Source organism: Oryzias latipes, chromosome 12 (assembly GCF_002234675.1).
Source record: "Oryzias latipes chromosome 12, ASM223467v1".
Classification (NCBI taxonomy): domain Eukaryota; kingdom Metazoa; phylum Chordata; class Actinopteri; order Beloniformes; family Adrianichthyidae; genus Oryzias; species Oryzias latipes.
The window spans coordinates 27236868-27252212 of record NC_019870.2 but is presented as its reverse complement, the minus strand read 5'-3'; the positions used below and the strand labels follow the sequence as shown (position 1 = coordinate 27252212).

The following is a 15345-nucleotide window of genomic DNA, read 5'->3' as shown; positions in this document are numbered from 1 at the left end:
ATCCATAAAAAAGTTGTTTAAAGTTTGCCACAAGTTTTGGAAACATTGCAAAACGTCCTGTTTGGCGTAAAAGCAACACAGCTCATCAGTTTGAACACACCATCCCCACTGTCAAACGTGGTGGTGGCAGCATCATGGTCTGGGCCTGCTTTTCTTCAGCAGGGACAGGGAGGATGGTTAGAATTGATAGGAGGATGGATGGAGCCAAATACAGGAGCATTCTAGAAGAAAACCTGATGGAGTCTGCAAAAGACCTGAGACTGGGACGGAGATTTGTCTTCCAACAAGACAATGATCCAAAACATAAAGCAAAATCTACAGTGGAATGGTTCACAAATAAACATATCCAGGTGTTGGAATGGCCAAGTCAAAGTCCAGACCTGAATCCAATGGAGATTTTGAGGAAAGAACTGAAAACTGCTGTTCACAAACGCTCCATCCAACCTCACTGAGCTGCAGGTGTTTTCAAGGAGGAATGGGCAAAAGTTTCAGTCTCTTGATGTGAAAAAACTGATAGAGACAAACCCCAAGAGACTTACAGCTGGAATCACAGCAAAAGGTGGCGCTACAAAGTATTAACTTAAGGGGGCCGAAAAATTTTGCACGCCCAATTTTTCAGTTTTTTATTTGTTAAAAAAGTTTGAAATAAATATAATAAATGTCATCCCACTTCATGATTGTGTCCCACTTGTTTGTGATTCTTCACAAAAAAATTACAGTTTTATATCTCTATGTTTGCAGCCTGAAATGTGTAAAAGGTTGAAAAAAAGAAAGATACTTTCACAAGGCACTGTATATATGTACCATATAAATGTACAGGAATATGTGAAATGTCAAAGATGGCAAACTTCAGTTTGTTCAAAACATTAAGAACATCCATCCATCCATCCATCCATCCATCCATCCATCCATCCATTTCCTGAACCTGTTTTATCCCTCATGGGGTCACAGGGTCGCTATGCCTAACCCGGCCACTGTTGAGCGAAGGCAGGGTACGCCATGGACGGGTTGCCAGCCTGTGGTAAACCAACATTCCAGGAGAGAATCCATGCATTCACTGGGAGAACATGCAAACTCGCACCACAGCGCTCTCACTAAGAGACAAAAGTGCTGACCGCTAACCACTACGTCACTATGCAACCGTTTTGTATTTCGTCGCTTAAAAAACTTTGCAGTTACAGTTTTCAACGACACGACATAAACCAGACTCCTGGTTTCAGGTTTTCAGATGTCTCAAGGATCCTTGATGCTTTTCTTGGTCAGCTCTCTCATTCTTGTGTGTTGTTCTGGTTTCTCCACATGTTTGCAGGACTTCTGTGTTGCTGCTGTTCTTTTTCAATTAGTTCAATTCAATAAAAGTCATGATATCTTGAGTTTTACGGTCAGACTCACAGAAGCTGGGACACATTTCTGATCTGGTTTTCTGAGTCTAGGTCAGACTGGAAGCCCACTGCGATGTTCCCACTGACTCTCTGCTGACAGGACAGGTGTGAACATGATGCAGCTCCTGCTGGAAAGGTACAGTTGCCTCACACCCCCTTTGTAAACCGGGTCTGTCCAGAACCGGACTGAGCTGTGCCAAAACTTCCAGCCTATCAGATTATCAGCTATTTGCAGAGTTAAGATGAACAGGAGGAGCAGAGATCTCCTCAAGTGTGGAACCCAGACGACCAGTACCAGCAGATGGGTTCCTCCATGGCTGCTGTGTGGGGCTTGTGTGCTAAAGGTTTGTGTGTGTTGCAAGTCTGTGTATGTTACTGGTGTGTGTTACAGGTTTTTGTATGTTTCAAGTTTGTGTGTGTGACAGATTTATGTGTGACAGGTTTGGATGTTAAAGGTTTGTATGTTTGCAAAGTGTGTTGATTTTCCAGGTTTGTGTGTTTGTGAGGTTTGAACACGCAGCGATCTGCTGTTTAAATGATGACCGCAGAGACAAACACGTACCTGTCAAACACCACGGCAGAGTAGCTCGGCTCGGCAAAGACCACTTCCCCGGTGCTGAACTCTTTGCTGGCCTTCAGGCCTCGACCTTTGGCCCCCGCATCAAAGAGCCGCACGTTCTCCTTATTTCCGGCGGTCATCCTTCCAACAGAGACTCCTGCAGACGGCACAGGAGGCTGAGGACGTTGCTGCTCAGACTCTGAACCGGCAGCTCTGACCCAAAAATAACCTGCCCCCCTCCTGTATGAACCCCCTCTCAGGGAGGGACAGAATGTGAAGCAGCTCCCCAGAGTCACGGCGCTGCCGTCCCCTTGTTTGGGGTTAGTTCCTGCTCCAGTATTTTAGTCTGATCTGCTGTGGCTGTCAGTCAAAGCTGCAAATGCGGGGGGCCTCGAAGGAGCCCGGCAGTTATGACCCCAAGAGGACAGGTTACTAATAAAACATTCACGTTCAGAAAATGTTCAAAAGTATTTCAAGCAAATACAGAAGACCAAACCCCAACGAGAGGTCAACTTAGCTTAAATCTATTGAAATGTAACAACAACCAAACAAAACATCAATCCATAAAAAGCACTAATAGAACTGAGGTGCTGTTATTTATTACTAACCCAGAGGCATCTATCCCAGCGTTAACCTCAATTATTGGTGTATTTGGTCAGTTCTCCAGGTACAAAATTAATTTTGATAATTGTGAAGCATTGATGGAAAACAGTGGGTTCCTCCTGTGGATTTTCCATTTAGGCGATCAAACGCTGGCTTTACCTATTTGGGTATCAAAGTCACTGCAAATACTGCTGAGTTGTACAAGTTACATTTTGGCTCAGTCCTAGTTTCAGTGAAAAGGGACCCTTATAGGTGGTTTGACCTCCCATTGTCATGGCTAGATTAATAAGTTTAATAAAAATGAATATCCTTTGCAAATGTTACCACTCAAAATGAATAGGAAAACATTCTAAGAACTGGAGAAATGTTTGTCTAAGTTTATCTGGCATGGGAAGAAATCTAGATGGAAAATTAGGAATCTACAACTGCCATATGACAGGGGGGGGGGTCAGGCTCTTCCTCATTTTTTTATTTTATCTCTGGGCTTGTCATGCGCGAATAGTGTCAGGGGGGCTGCACTCTTTTACATCAGGGTGAGTTACATGTGGACAGTTGGTGTTGTGACCCGTGGTCACCTCTCAGTCTCTCATTCACAGATGTAGTTGGACTCCCAGTTGAGGTTAAAACAATAATGTTATGCTCACTACAATTAAGGCGCGGCATGACATTTTGACTTTTTGTGGGCGAAGAAAGTTTTTTAGTGCAATGCAGCCTCCAATTAAAAATAAATCTTCCCCACCAGGGGGGTATTCCAGAAAGCAGGTTATGCTAGCTCCCACGATAAGTTTGAGGCTAAGGAAGTTGATAACCTCAGCTTTTGGTTCCAGAAATGGAGGTATGTTTCAGGGTAGGTCAAGTTACCATGGCAACTCATGCTCTGAACATAACCTGGGGCCTGTTGCACAAAAGTAGAATTAAGACATCCGGGATAAATGACTGATCTGAGCTCAATGAAGCAAAAACATGTGCGTCCAGGCTTAATCGGTTGCACAAAGACCAAGCCAGGATGAGCAGACACGGATTCATCAAGCCAGGTGTAACCAATCCTGGATAGGTGCGCGCTCACGGCTCACTCAAACAGACCCCGCCGAAGATCACAGATAAACTGATTTACCATGGCAACTAGAGTCGCGTACCTTTCCCCGTCGGAAGCACAAATCCTCATGGAGGCATACGAGGAGGTAAAAGATATAATTAAGAAGAAAGGCAACACCGCCACAGTGATAAAGCACACTCAAGATTTTTTTAAATTAAATTACCAGCCAATTAATTTTATGAAAATGTAACTTGTCATTTCAACCAGAAAATGTTATGTTTGTTAATCTTACGTGAATGAATCATGTCGATCGTACATAAAAATAATCCATTTAAAAGTTACTAATTTCAATCATGTTTGTCATGGCTAGCGGGAAAACAGACCCAAACGCTGGAAACCGGAAGAATACACAGGCGAGAAGATGATGGGTTATGAGTTTTAATGTTTGGTTGTAGGTTTTGTAGATGTTTGGGTGGAGTAGTCACGTCCGAGAGATTCCCACGAAGAAGATTGAATGTGTCTGCAGCCCGTGGCGTCACTGGTGGATTAGCTTGAATCGGCGGCAGTTCGTGGTGCGGCTTGAGTCGGCAGAGGCTCGTTGGTGTGACCGGGAGAATTCTGAGGCTTGGTTCCAGAAGCGAAGATGACTCAGGCGCCCACTCGTAGTAACGGATTCCTGTGGACAGACGGAGAACAGAGACTAAGGCGAGAGCTTGACAGCAGTAGCTGTGAGTGAGGTGACCATACTAAGCACCATAGAGGAGCAACGATCTGGCACTGGAGACTGGTCCTGGATCCCCTTAAGAAGGCAGGCGGCTGATGAGGTGAGTGGACGCAGCTGTGATGAGTCAGGAGCCAAGCAGAGAGGGGAGGGGGAGGAGTCTGACAGAGGCACCATGACAATGTTGATCCAATATGATACCGTTAAATTGGATACATTAGTAATCGCAAGGAATTGTGGGATTCCATTTTCTTTGTCTATCTGGGCAGATTGGGGTCTAAGTGTGAGTTTTTGTCCATGGGTTTTATTGTCTAGCTGTTTTACTCTGTTTTAACTAGTGATTTAAACTGTTGTGTTTATTTCTTTTCTGCACCATGAGTTAGAGTGTGGGAGAGGATGATGACCGAACCCCTTGTGCGGTAAACTGTTCATGTAACTTAAAAAAGAATTCGCGTTATTTGAGCTCCTGTCTTGTGGTGTGGGACATTACTGCGTATTTAATGTCTTTGATATGAAAATTAAAAGACCCATTGGTTGAAACTTTGGAAAACTATATCAATGTCAGATGTATAAATAAATTTAAAGCAAAAAATTAAGTTATATCAACATACATTGTGTTAGGTAGTCATACAAATTTAAGTTGAATAAACTTAATTTAATGAGGTGTGACCAATTGAAGTGTTTCAATTTAGTTGGATCAACTTTTATCCTTTGAGAGTGAGCAACAATATTAATTTAAAGTTGGGTCCAACTGCAGTATTTAGATTGAATCAACTTAAATTTATTAGTTTGAACCTAAGTACATTAATTAGGACCAATATGATTCATTTTTGTTCAAGTAACGCTATCTAATCATGTGGAAATCATTTCCATAATGTTTTTATGTTCATTCAAAGTGAACCTTTTTTTGAGTGTAGTTTACCTGCTTTGTTTTGTCCTTATTCAATAAAGGAACATAATGTTACACATTGTGTTTTCATATTTTAATGGAATGTGTATTATTTTATATGACAGAGTACTAGGGCCCCACTAAGGAAAAAAGGATAAAGTCATAAATTTATGAGGCTGGTTCTTTCTGCAGAAAAGCAACATATTCTTTTTACAGTTTTGATAGTTATGACAATGTGATACTTCATATTCTGGCACATCAGCATGTCTTTGTTTATGAAACCATACTGAAGTACAATTTCACGAAATGCCCCACATCTGTCATCTTAACAACTGTCCTCCTTTAAATCAACTGGTTACAATATTATGACTTGTCTTTTTTTCCCCTCTGTGGCCCTAATATTCCATCATTTTACATATAGCCTTATAGTCTATGGGAAACTGTAAATTATCTAATGATAGCAACATCATCTAAAACTCATTATTTATCCAAAATGATTGAAATTAATGATCACAAACATTTAAATAATGACAGTGGGTCTAGTTCTATGTGATAACAATGTATAGTGAGCAGTGAAATAACTATTGGTTTCCATTTGTGGCGACTGCTGACTGACATTAGGGATGAGATTAAATAGATCCTGGAATTTAGCCTGGTCTGGAGCAGGCTAGCTCCACAGAATAAATCTCCATGGTAATTTATACCATAACATATCCTCCTGCCCCCTATCCAGCTTTAGTGCAACCGGATTGGGGATCAATTGAGCCAGGATCACCAAGATATCCTGGCTTAATCCCTTATCCTACTTTTGTGCAACAGGCCCCTGGTCTGGAGCAGGGGGGTATTCCAGGAATCATGTTTAAACTAGCCTGACTTTGAGCCTGAACTCTGGCTGAAATCCGCCTGAACTTGCTTTACTCTGGGTATGTCGGTTCCAAAAGACCGGATATGAGTTGGCGTAATTACGCTCGACTTGGTAACCCTGGGTTAATGCACGTGCATGTCAAGTACATAAAGACATTCTCAATAGATCGCCGATTTCTGGAGTCACCATGGAAACGCGTGGTGAAAAAAAAAGAAAGCGCTGTACTTAAGTGAGACAGAGTCTGAGATTTTAATGACGGCGGAAAAAAATTACAAGTCCATCAAAAAAGTAACATGGCTGAAAAATAATTTAAATAATTTAGTTAAATTAATTCAAACTCAATAATTGTTTATACAACTCAAATTTACGTATTTATCTAACTAAATGTCACATTACTCCATTAATCTTTTTTCCATCTTAATAACTTATATTTCTTGATGTATATGTCTAAGTTTGAGCCGGCAGATATGCTCAATTTTATAACAATAAAAAGAACGGGAAAAAAATGCACGGAGTGCAAAAATTCATTAAAGAATTTTCCGTCACTGTCGTAACATGTTTTGGAGGTAGGGGTGCTATATAAACTCATCGTCCTGTCCTTCACTCTCACTCATGGTGCAGAGACTTAAGCATAGTAGGAAAAAATAGCTCGGCAAAACACGGTGAAACACAGTAAAACAGCTATACAACTAAACAAATTTTGTAAAAAACCCACACTTAAACCCAAATCCGTCCAGACAGGCAAAGGGAATGATATCCCAGAATCCCTTGCGGTGCCGATCTAACGGCAGCACCAAAGTTACACCTACTTAATTGAATTAATTTGAACGAAAGGAAAATAATTGTCTGAAAACTACGTGTTATTTTTAAGGTGACCTAACAAAAAAAATGATTTATCTTAACGAAAGCAAATTATTAAGTTAGATCAAAGTATTTTCCAACATCCATATGTGGTCTTATCACCCTCTCATGGTGGAACAAGTATTATCTGAGCTTTTTCATCCACTAAGTCATCTTTAAATGGACATGCCATGCTGCTTCACCTCTCTGAAAACAAACTAAGCTTCAACTAAACCTGCTCCAGACCAGGTTATGTTCAGAGCATGAGTTGCCATGGTAACTTGACCTACCCTGAAACATACCTCCATTTCTGGAACCAAAAGCGGAGGTTATCAACTTTCTTAGCCTCAAACTTATCGTGGGAGCTAGCATAACCTGCTTTCTGGAATACCCCCCAGGTTTAGTTGAAGCTTAGTTTGTTTACAGAGAGGGGAAGCAGCATGGCATGTCCATTTAAAGATGACTTAGTGGATGAAAAAGCTCAGATAATACTTTTTCCACCATGAGAGGGTGATAAGACCACATATGGATGTTGGAAAGATAAACTTTTTTACTTTGATCTAACTTAATTATTTGCTTCAGTTAAGATAAATCTTTTTTTTGTTAAGTCATCTTAAAAATAACACGTAGTTTTCAGAAAATTATTTTCCTTTCGTTCAAATTAATTCAATTAAGTAGGTGTAACTTTGGTGCTGCCGTTAGAGCGGCACCGCAAAGGATTCTGGGATATCATTCCCTTTGCCTGTCTGGACGGATTTGGGTTTAAGTGTGGGTTTTTTACAAAATTTGTTTAGTTGTATAGCTGTTTTACCGTGTTTCACCGTGTTTTGCCGAGCTATTTTGTCCTACTATGCTTACGTCTCTGCACCATGAGTGAGAGTAAGGGAGAGGATGATGAGTTTATATAGCACCCCTACCACTGTAGCTTTTTGTGACAGTGACGGAGAATTCTTTAATGAATTTTTGCACTCCGTGCATTTTTTCCCGTTCTTTTTATTGTTATAAAAATGAGCATATCTGCCGGCTCAAACTTAGACATATGAAAGTTCAAGAAATATAAGTAATTAAGATGGAAAAAAGATTAATGGAGTAATGTGACATTTAGTTAGATAAATACGTAAATTTGAGTTGTATAAACAATTATTGAGTTTGAATTAATTTAACTAAATTATTTAAATTATTTTTCAGCCATGTTACTTTTTTGATGGACTTGTAATTTTTTTCCGCCGTCATTAAAATCTCAGACTCCGGCTCACTTAAGTACAGCGCTTTCTTTTTTTTTCTCCACGCGTTTCCATGGTGACTCCAGAAATCGGCGATCTATTGAGAATGTCTTTATGTACCGTGCGTTAACCCAGGGTTACCAAGTCGAGCGTAATTACGCCAACTCATATCCGGTCTTTTGGAACCGACATACCCAGAGTAAGCAAGTTCAGGCGGATTTCAGCCAGAGTTCAGGCTTAAAGTCAGGCTAGTTTAAACATGCTTCCTGGAATACCCCCCAGGTGTAGGCTTTAGTAAATATGACCAATGGTACACTAATGGCTTAAGATTTGTAAGTAACCTTTTTGAAAAAGGGGATTTCATGTCTTTTAAACAAATTCAAAGTAAATATAATATCCCACAGAAACACTTTTGGGGTTTTCTCCAAGTGAGACTCTTTGTAAAATCATCCATCATCTTTCCAGCTGATCAATCTATATTGAATTCCCTCTGCTTGATCACCTTCCTTGTGATCTACTCAACATTCTTTATAAAGGCGGTCCAAACATTGTCCTCTGATTGAAATGATGATAATGTGGTTCTCCATGACATAATCTATGTAATGTACTGGATGTATGTAACTAGCTGATGTGTTTGCCTCCGTTCTGTGACTTTGTTGTGCTGGAAATGTTGTTTTTGTTCTTTCTTCTCTTGCTGTTTGTTTTTCTCAAAAACTACAAAAAATGTTCAAACTAAAAAGAACTGTTGTCAGTGACACAGCTGGGAACATTTATTAATATGATCAGCCCATTCTATAAAACACGGGGGTAAAGACACATTCAGTAATTTAACACAATAGAAAGGAAAAGTCCATCCCCCCTTTAAGCAACAGACAATGGTGCGGTCCACTTCCTTGCCTTTGTTTCGGGCGTTGGTCTGTTTGCTGCAGTGTTCAGGGTGAAATGTTAAAGAGCTGAAGTGAAGGTGTTAGGACTGTACCTGTTATCGTCCAGCAGAGGTCACCTCCCCGCCTCTGTGGTGGTGAGAAAGTGCAGAGCACGTGTAGATTTCAGAAAACACTTTAATTCTACAACAAAATAAGATACTGAGTTTGACTAAATAAAGCTACACCTGCCCTGCAACAGACTGGTGCCCTGTTCAGGGTGTAACCCACCTTTGCCCAACAGTAGCTTGGATAGGCTCCAGCAACCCTGTGACCCTAAAAGGGATTTGGGGGGTTCAGCAAAAAGATGAATGGAAACCTACACCCAAAACTATGAATCTTCATGACAGCAGGTGTGAATATTTTAGAGTTGGCCCGTCCGTGCTCCTGTGCCTGGCCGTGATCCTCGTCTTTGCTTCTGCTGCTACACTTGGTTGTGGACCTCGCCTCTAGGTCGTCTCGCCCCACCTGGCCGCCCCCAACTCCATCTGGATGAAGCTCATCTGGACTTTACATATGTAGTTGTAGAGTCAGATGTGTTCATTCTTCTCTAAGAGTTCTGGTACATCACCTGTCCGTCCTGGGGGAGGATCCCTCCTTCATGTGGACACCCCTGAGGTTTCTCCTTTTTTTCCTGAATCTGTTTTTTGGGGGAGTTTTTCCTTACAGAGAAGGAAGATCTCAGGGCAGGGATGCCCGTATAGTTTTGTTTAGCCATTACCTATTGAATTGTGTGATTTTCTGTCTTTTATGAATTCATGTTCACTATACAATTATCTGTATGAAGCTCATTGAGATGACTATTGTAAATATTGGACGATATACTGGTAAATGAAATAAGATCCAAAAACGTGCTTTATGGGTTAATTGATTACTGTAAATTGTCCATAGGTGTGATTATGAGAGTGCGTGGGTGTGTGATTGTGGCGTCAGACTGGCAACCTGTCCAGGATACCATAAATGTAGAGACCCTAGAACCCACAGCCAGACCTTCCAGCTCATTTACCATCTGCTGTCCTGATTTTCTACGATGCTGCGAAACGGTGTCATTACATTCAGTGTGTTCTGATGAGCGTGTGAGATTGTGTCTTTTTTGTGTACTCATGAGTGTGCGGTGCTGGACTCTGCTCTAAAATGTGTTTGAACAGCCGATGCTGCTGCAGTGTTGGTGTGCATGAAGCTCAAAGACAAACATCAAAACAAACTGATTCTATTTGAACTGATTCTATAGTTTTTATTTTTGCAACTAAGAACAGAGTTGAAAAAATATACGACTGTAAATAGTAATTTCAGTTTAAAAAAAAACCTAAATCTAAAGTTTAGGAATGTAAGATAATGTGACACCAAAGCAGCAATAATCACATTACTGACCACAGTAATCAGATTACTTTAACATGGATTACAAGTAAGGCCCCTGAAAGCTTTGAAAAGCATAGATTTTACAGAAACAATTAGACATCTAATAATTAACACAATAATTTCTTTTTTTTAACAAACAACGGGACAGGAATGATTCCAGGAAGAAGATCCGGCTGAGAAAAGATTTCAGTTCAGAAGATAAAAGTAGATTTAAACTTCAAGAACTGCACCAAACACGACAGCTGCAGCCTGACAGACACTTTAGGACAGGACATTCAGCCTGAAGCGTTAGTTCTGAGGGCTCCGGAACCGTTCCCCCCGGTGTGCGTGATGCTCCACGCCGTCACACGTCATACACGTCGATGTGAGCGCCCGAGCTGAAGCCGTCCTCCAGCAGCACCTTCATCAGCTTGGCGCAGGACTCCTCACAGGTGAGCAGCTGGCCGCGGGTCTTCATGTCTGAGAAGGCGATCTTCACATCCGGGTCGGCTGTCCTGGACCGGGCCTCCTGCTGCATTTCAGTGTCCAGAGGTCCTGATGGAACCACAAACACAAAGAGCCAATCCGGATCAGTTCAGGGTGTGTTCAGACTGGAGAAGTCACTTGGTCTGGATCAAGACAGCTTAATTTGGTCCGGATCGAGTTCTGAACCACGCGTTTGGTCTGTATTCAGACTGCAGTCAACAATCGCAAATTTATCGTTATTGCGACATCAAGCTGTGCAATATGCATACCGCAAAAAAATGGCGAAAATCGCAATAAATGGTTACCTTAAACGTGCTAAAACAATCTCATGGCAGCTTGAAATATTTAACAAATGAAATAAATCCCTTTATGCATTTAACCAATCGGAAGGACCCGTTTACGTTGTTGATCAATCAGACGAGCCCTTTTATGTTTGATGTCTGCCTCCTACGTCGACGAGGGTCATTTGGAGTATAACCTTTAAACTGTTGCAGTGAAATGGAAATTATGCTTTTGGTTGTTTTACTTTTTGTTTATATACCGCAAATTATATCGTTATGGCAATATTAATCACCAATATCGCATATCGCGAGTTTTCCTCATATCGTGCAGCCCTAATCCAGACCAAAACTTATTAACGAAACCACATGACTAAAGATCTCTACAGTCATTGGTCAGCACTTAGGAGGGCGGGGCAAAGCAACAGGAGGCAGAAATTATGGAAGTCCTGCCCTTTGCAGTCCTTGTCTGTATCAACGTCAGGTACAACACTTGCCTTTTTCCTGTTTCTGCGCCGCTGTCCGTTTACATCCTAATTCTCGGCTACGGTGGCCGTTTTGGTTCAGTTTCTTCGCTCCGAACACGGATGTATTCAGACTGAGGAATCTCAGAGCGAACCGAAGCTCAGTCTGATTGGAAACTTAGCCAGACTACCTCCAAAGATGGGTCAGAGACTGGTTCTTGGTCCTGGACCATGAAGTGGTTGGGTGTGTTCAGACTGAAGATTTATCCTGGATTGACGGGGGAAACTCTAATTCACTTTAAACGGTTCTATATTAGGCTTTTTTTAGATATAGTTTACTGTCAGACTAAACTATGTAAGGTGCCTTTAAAGTGTTCATTATCAGAAATTATGCTTCCGTGAAGTGCGTTAATTCTAATAATGCACAGCTTGAAGCCATTAACCCGCTTATAACAAGAAATAAATATTTACCGGTAATCAGATTTTAGTACTTTATTCTTATTTCTTTCAGTTTGGATTGCTTTTTCCACAAAAAGCACCAGACTTTGACTGAAGGGGCAAAGTAAAGCAATATATGTGCTGATCTTCACGAAGCATCAGTTCAGATAGAAAGTTGTCCTGTTACCACTTGTTTTTGTCCAGATGATGAAGCTACAGATTGTTTTTAAGAAGCCAGCGCAGCGACATACAGAACATTTAAGCTATCTATGTGACCGGAACCTCTTTTTAGGTGTGCGGTTATCACTGTGGTTTATCACTTTATATCGACACCCAGCAGCCAATCAGAATCGAGAATTCACCTGGACCATGGTATAAATCCATTTACATGATAATATATTACCTTTGGCAAACTAAAGACATTTTTTTAAAGGAAATATTGTTTTTGTTGCTGCTCATTTTCCAACACGGAAATAAGACGACTCGATCTGTGAGGCTCCGCCTTTCTCCCTTGTGGGTACCGCCCATTTCATGACATCGTCCTAGAGTCAAGCCTCTGCAGCGTGTCTGCATTTCTCCCACGAAAACAAACAACATCCATCCGTTTAGCTCCACGGAAAATTAGGTGCGTCTGTTATCCTGGGGGCGGGGCTGGCAGCACAGACTTTTCCTGGAAGGGGCGGTTCCTCACTTTGTGACATCACAATGTGAGGACCACCCAGTTTGTGTGGATTGGGAGGGGCTGGTCCTCAGAGAGCAGAAATACCTGAACGGATCAAAATACCGCTTTGGGTTGTTTTAGTGGGGAACGAACATTATAAAACACTTAAAAGCTGATTTTGCATGGTATAGGTCCGTTACGCAAACCAAATGTGTCGAGTCTGAATACACCTTCAGAGACAGGCTGTCCAGATCTGATCTGATCGAGCGTCGTGACGATTCTTCGCTGTGGTCTTCCTCACCTGGGGAGTAGTTGAGCACCCGCAGCTCTGGCTCCTCCTCAGCCAGCACCCTGAACATCATCTCGCGGGCAGCTTTGCCTGTGCAGTACAGCACCCAGGAGCGGAACGGCTGCAGGGCGCACAGGGACGTGACGTTGACCACGGTGTGTCTGAGGCCCCCGCGCCCAGGAAAGGCCTGCAGCACCCGGGCAGTGAGGCACAGGGAGGAGCTGACGTTCAGGGACAGGTAGGAGTCCACCTCGGCCATGTCGGTGAAGCTCCGGGTGAAGCGGGACACGTCGCCCAGAGAGGCTGTGGGGGGAGAGGACAGTCAGCCAGCACCTTCACACCTGGGGGAGCAGGTGAGCCTCCATCAAAACGCTCATGGCCTTCTTCACACTTGATCTTTGTCAGACTTTTGAAGATAAATCTGCAGACATTTTCTGACCAGAACCGGTGGTTTGTTTGAAGAGAAAATAAACAGTAAAATGAGTTTCACGCTCAATAACTTTGACAGAAAGCGTTACTAAATGATGAACTGCTGATTACAGAGCATGCGCGGTTCATCAGTTCAAGACAATACCTGAAATAAAGATTGGCTATAGTATAAATAACATTTTTGAAGTAACGCCACCGTTGTTGTTACGTCACACACTCACCGGCGTTGTTGATCAGGATCACTCGATCTATATTTTCAGAAAAAGCCTCCGCGGAGGACCGGATGATGGCCTCCAGGCCCTCCGTCCGGCCCACGTCCGCCACCGCCACCTGCACCTTCAGGCCGGCTCTACCCGCCTCGGAGTCGGTCAGCTCCGCCTGCAGAGCCCGCAGCTCGTCACCGGAGCGGGCCGCGAGCACGAGCACGGAGCCGGGCTGCACCAGCCGGGACAGGTCCCTGGCTACAGCCCGGCCAAAGCCCCTGGAGGCGCCGGTGATGATGCAGAGCGCCCGGCCGAGGTCTGAGGAAGGTGGCATGGCGCGGAGCGAGACCTGCAGGCTGTGGGAGGCTTCGGAGGCTTCAGAGGCTTCCTCTGCTGGGGTTTGGCAGCACGCGCCGCTCCGCCTCGTGCCCTACCGCCATCTCCCGGCTTTAAAGCAAAGCTGGCCGCTGGGCGGGACAGACCAATAGGAGGAGGGGGCGGACGGTGGAGGCGGGCCGGGGCGCGCGGGCTCATGACGTTGACTGTAAATGAGAACTGGATTCTTCTTATAAAATGTCATATATATTTATAGGTCTACATTCATGCACAGTAAACCATTTCCTCTGTTTTGATGAAATATATTGAATTGTATGTTCAAGATAATTCCAAAAGCTTGTATGAAGCATTTGAAAAATGTAACATCTGCAATGCATTGTGGTCTATATTCGCCAATCTAGTTAGCATGATGCACACTGGTTTTTTGCAGAGACTTCTGGGAAATTTCTAGGGCACTCAATTTTGGAATTGCAGATTCGGACAGAACTACAAAATGGTGAATGCACTATATAGTGCACTATGTAGGGAGTAGTGAATCATTTCTGACACAGCCTCAGGCTCACTAGATTGGTGAATATAGACCACAATCCATTGGGTTTGAACAATTCTTGCAAAGAAAATGTATTTTAATGTATTTTTTGAATAAAATGAACGACCTTGGGAGTATTTCAGGCAGGCAACTTGAGCAGTGCGTTTACCTGGTTACTCCTCCCTGCAGGCGGTTCAGTCTAATCAACTCACCTGTTCAGCGTCCTACTTAAGTTCCAGTTGTGCGGTCCAATCCCTCTTCATCCATTTCCGAAAGCTCAGCGTTCGTCACCCCACCCTCCTCTCAAAGTAGAGAGCATTGTGTCTGAATTGCTCTTAAAATCCTGGGCACTACATAGTCCCGCACTATATAGTTTTTTAGTAGTTAGGGAGTAGGAAGGGAATTTGGACACAGTCATAGGCTTCTAGAGAAATAAACAGCTATCACTCAGTTATTCTATTTGTCAGAATAGCCATTCTTGCAATCATACCTTTTAAACATCTTCTTGATAATCGTCTTTTTTTAATGATATTAGTTTTGCAAGTTATTCATGTGTATAAACTAACCAATCAGATGCCTCAATGTGGTGCTTGCCGGTCCCCACCTCGAACGTTTGATTGACAGATTCTACAGAGCCTGCCTTCAGTGAAAGGGGGGGTGGACTGTCAACTTGCTCACACCTGAAAAAAACATACACAGTATCTATTTGAGTCCGGTACTAATGAAAAAACGCAGAATCTAACAGATCAACCAAAAATGCTGTTCTCTGTGAGACATGGACAATGCTTGTTTATATTATGGTTAATGTTGAAGAGGGTCTCACATACATTTTTGAATCCAAAGATCTACTCTA

At 42.6% G+C, this 15345-nt stretch overlaps 2 protein-coding genes across 2 annotated transcripts in view; both read right to left on the bottom strand.

Moving 5' to 3' along the window:
- The window catches only part of LOC101173073 (histone-lysine N-methyltransferase Smyd1), a 9660-nt gene extending 7488 nt beyond the window's left edge, over positions 1–2172 (bottom strand). Inside the window, exon 1 of the mRNA XM_004073609.4 lies at positions 1945–2172. Coding sequence (XP_004073657.1) covers positions 1945–2081 — 137 coding nt within the window. The 5' untranslated portion in view covers positions 2082–2172. The remainder of the gene's footprint in view (positions 1–1944) is intronic.
- An 8077-nt stretch (positions 2173–10249) lies between these two features.
- On the bottom strand, positions 10250–14082 carry spr (sepiapterin reductase). Its single transcript, XM_020706824.2, has 3 exons — positions 13646–14082; positions 13008–13298; positions 10250–10934 (listed from the first exon to the last, which is right to left on the bottom strand). Exons 1-3 carry the CDS (start codon positions 13959–13961, stop codon positions 10744–10746), a joined length of 798 nt encoding a protein of 265 aa, XP_020562483.1. The 5' UTR covers positions 13962–14082; the 3' UTR covers positions 10250–10743.
- Positions 14083–15345: the final 1263 nt, after the last annotated feature.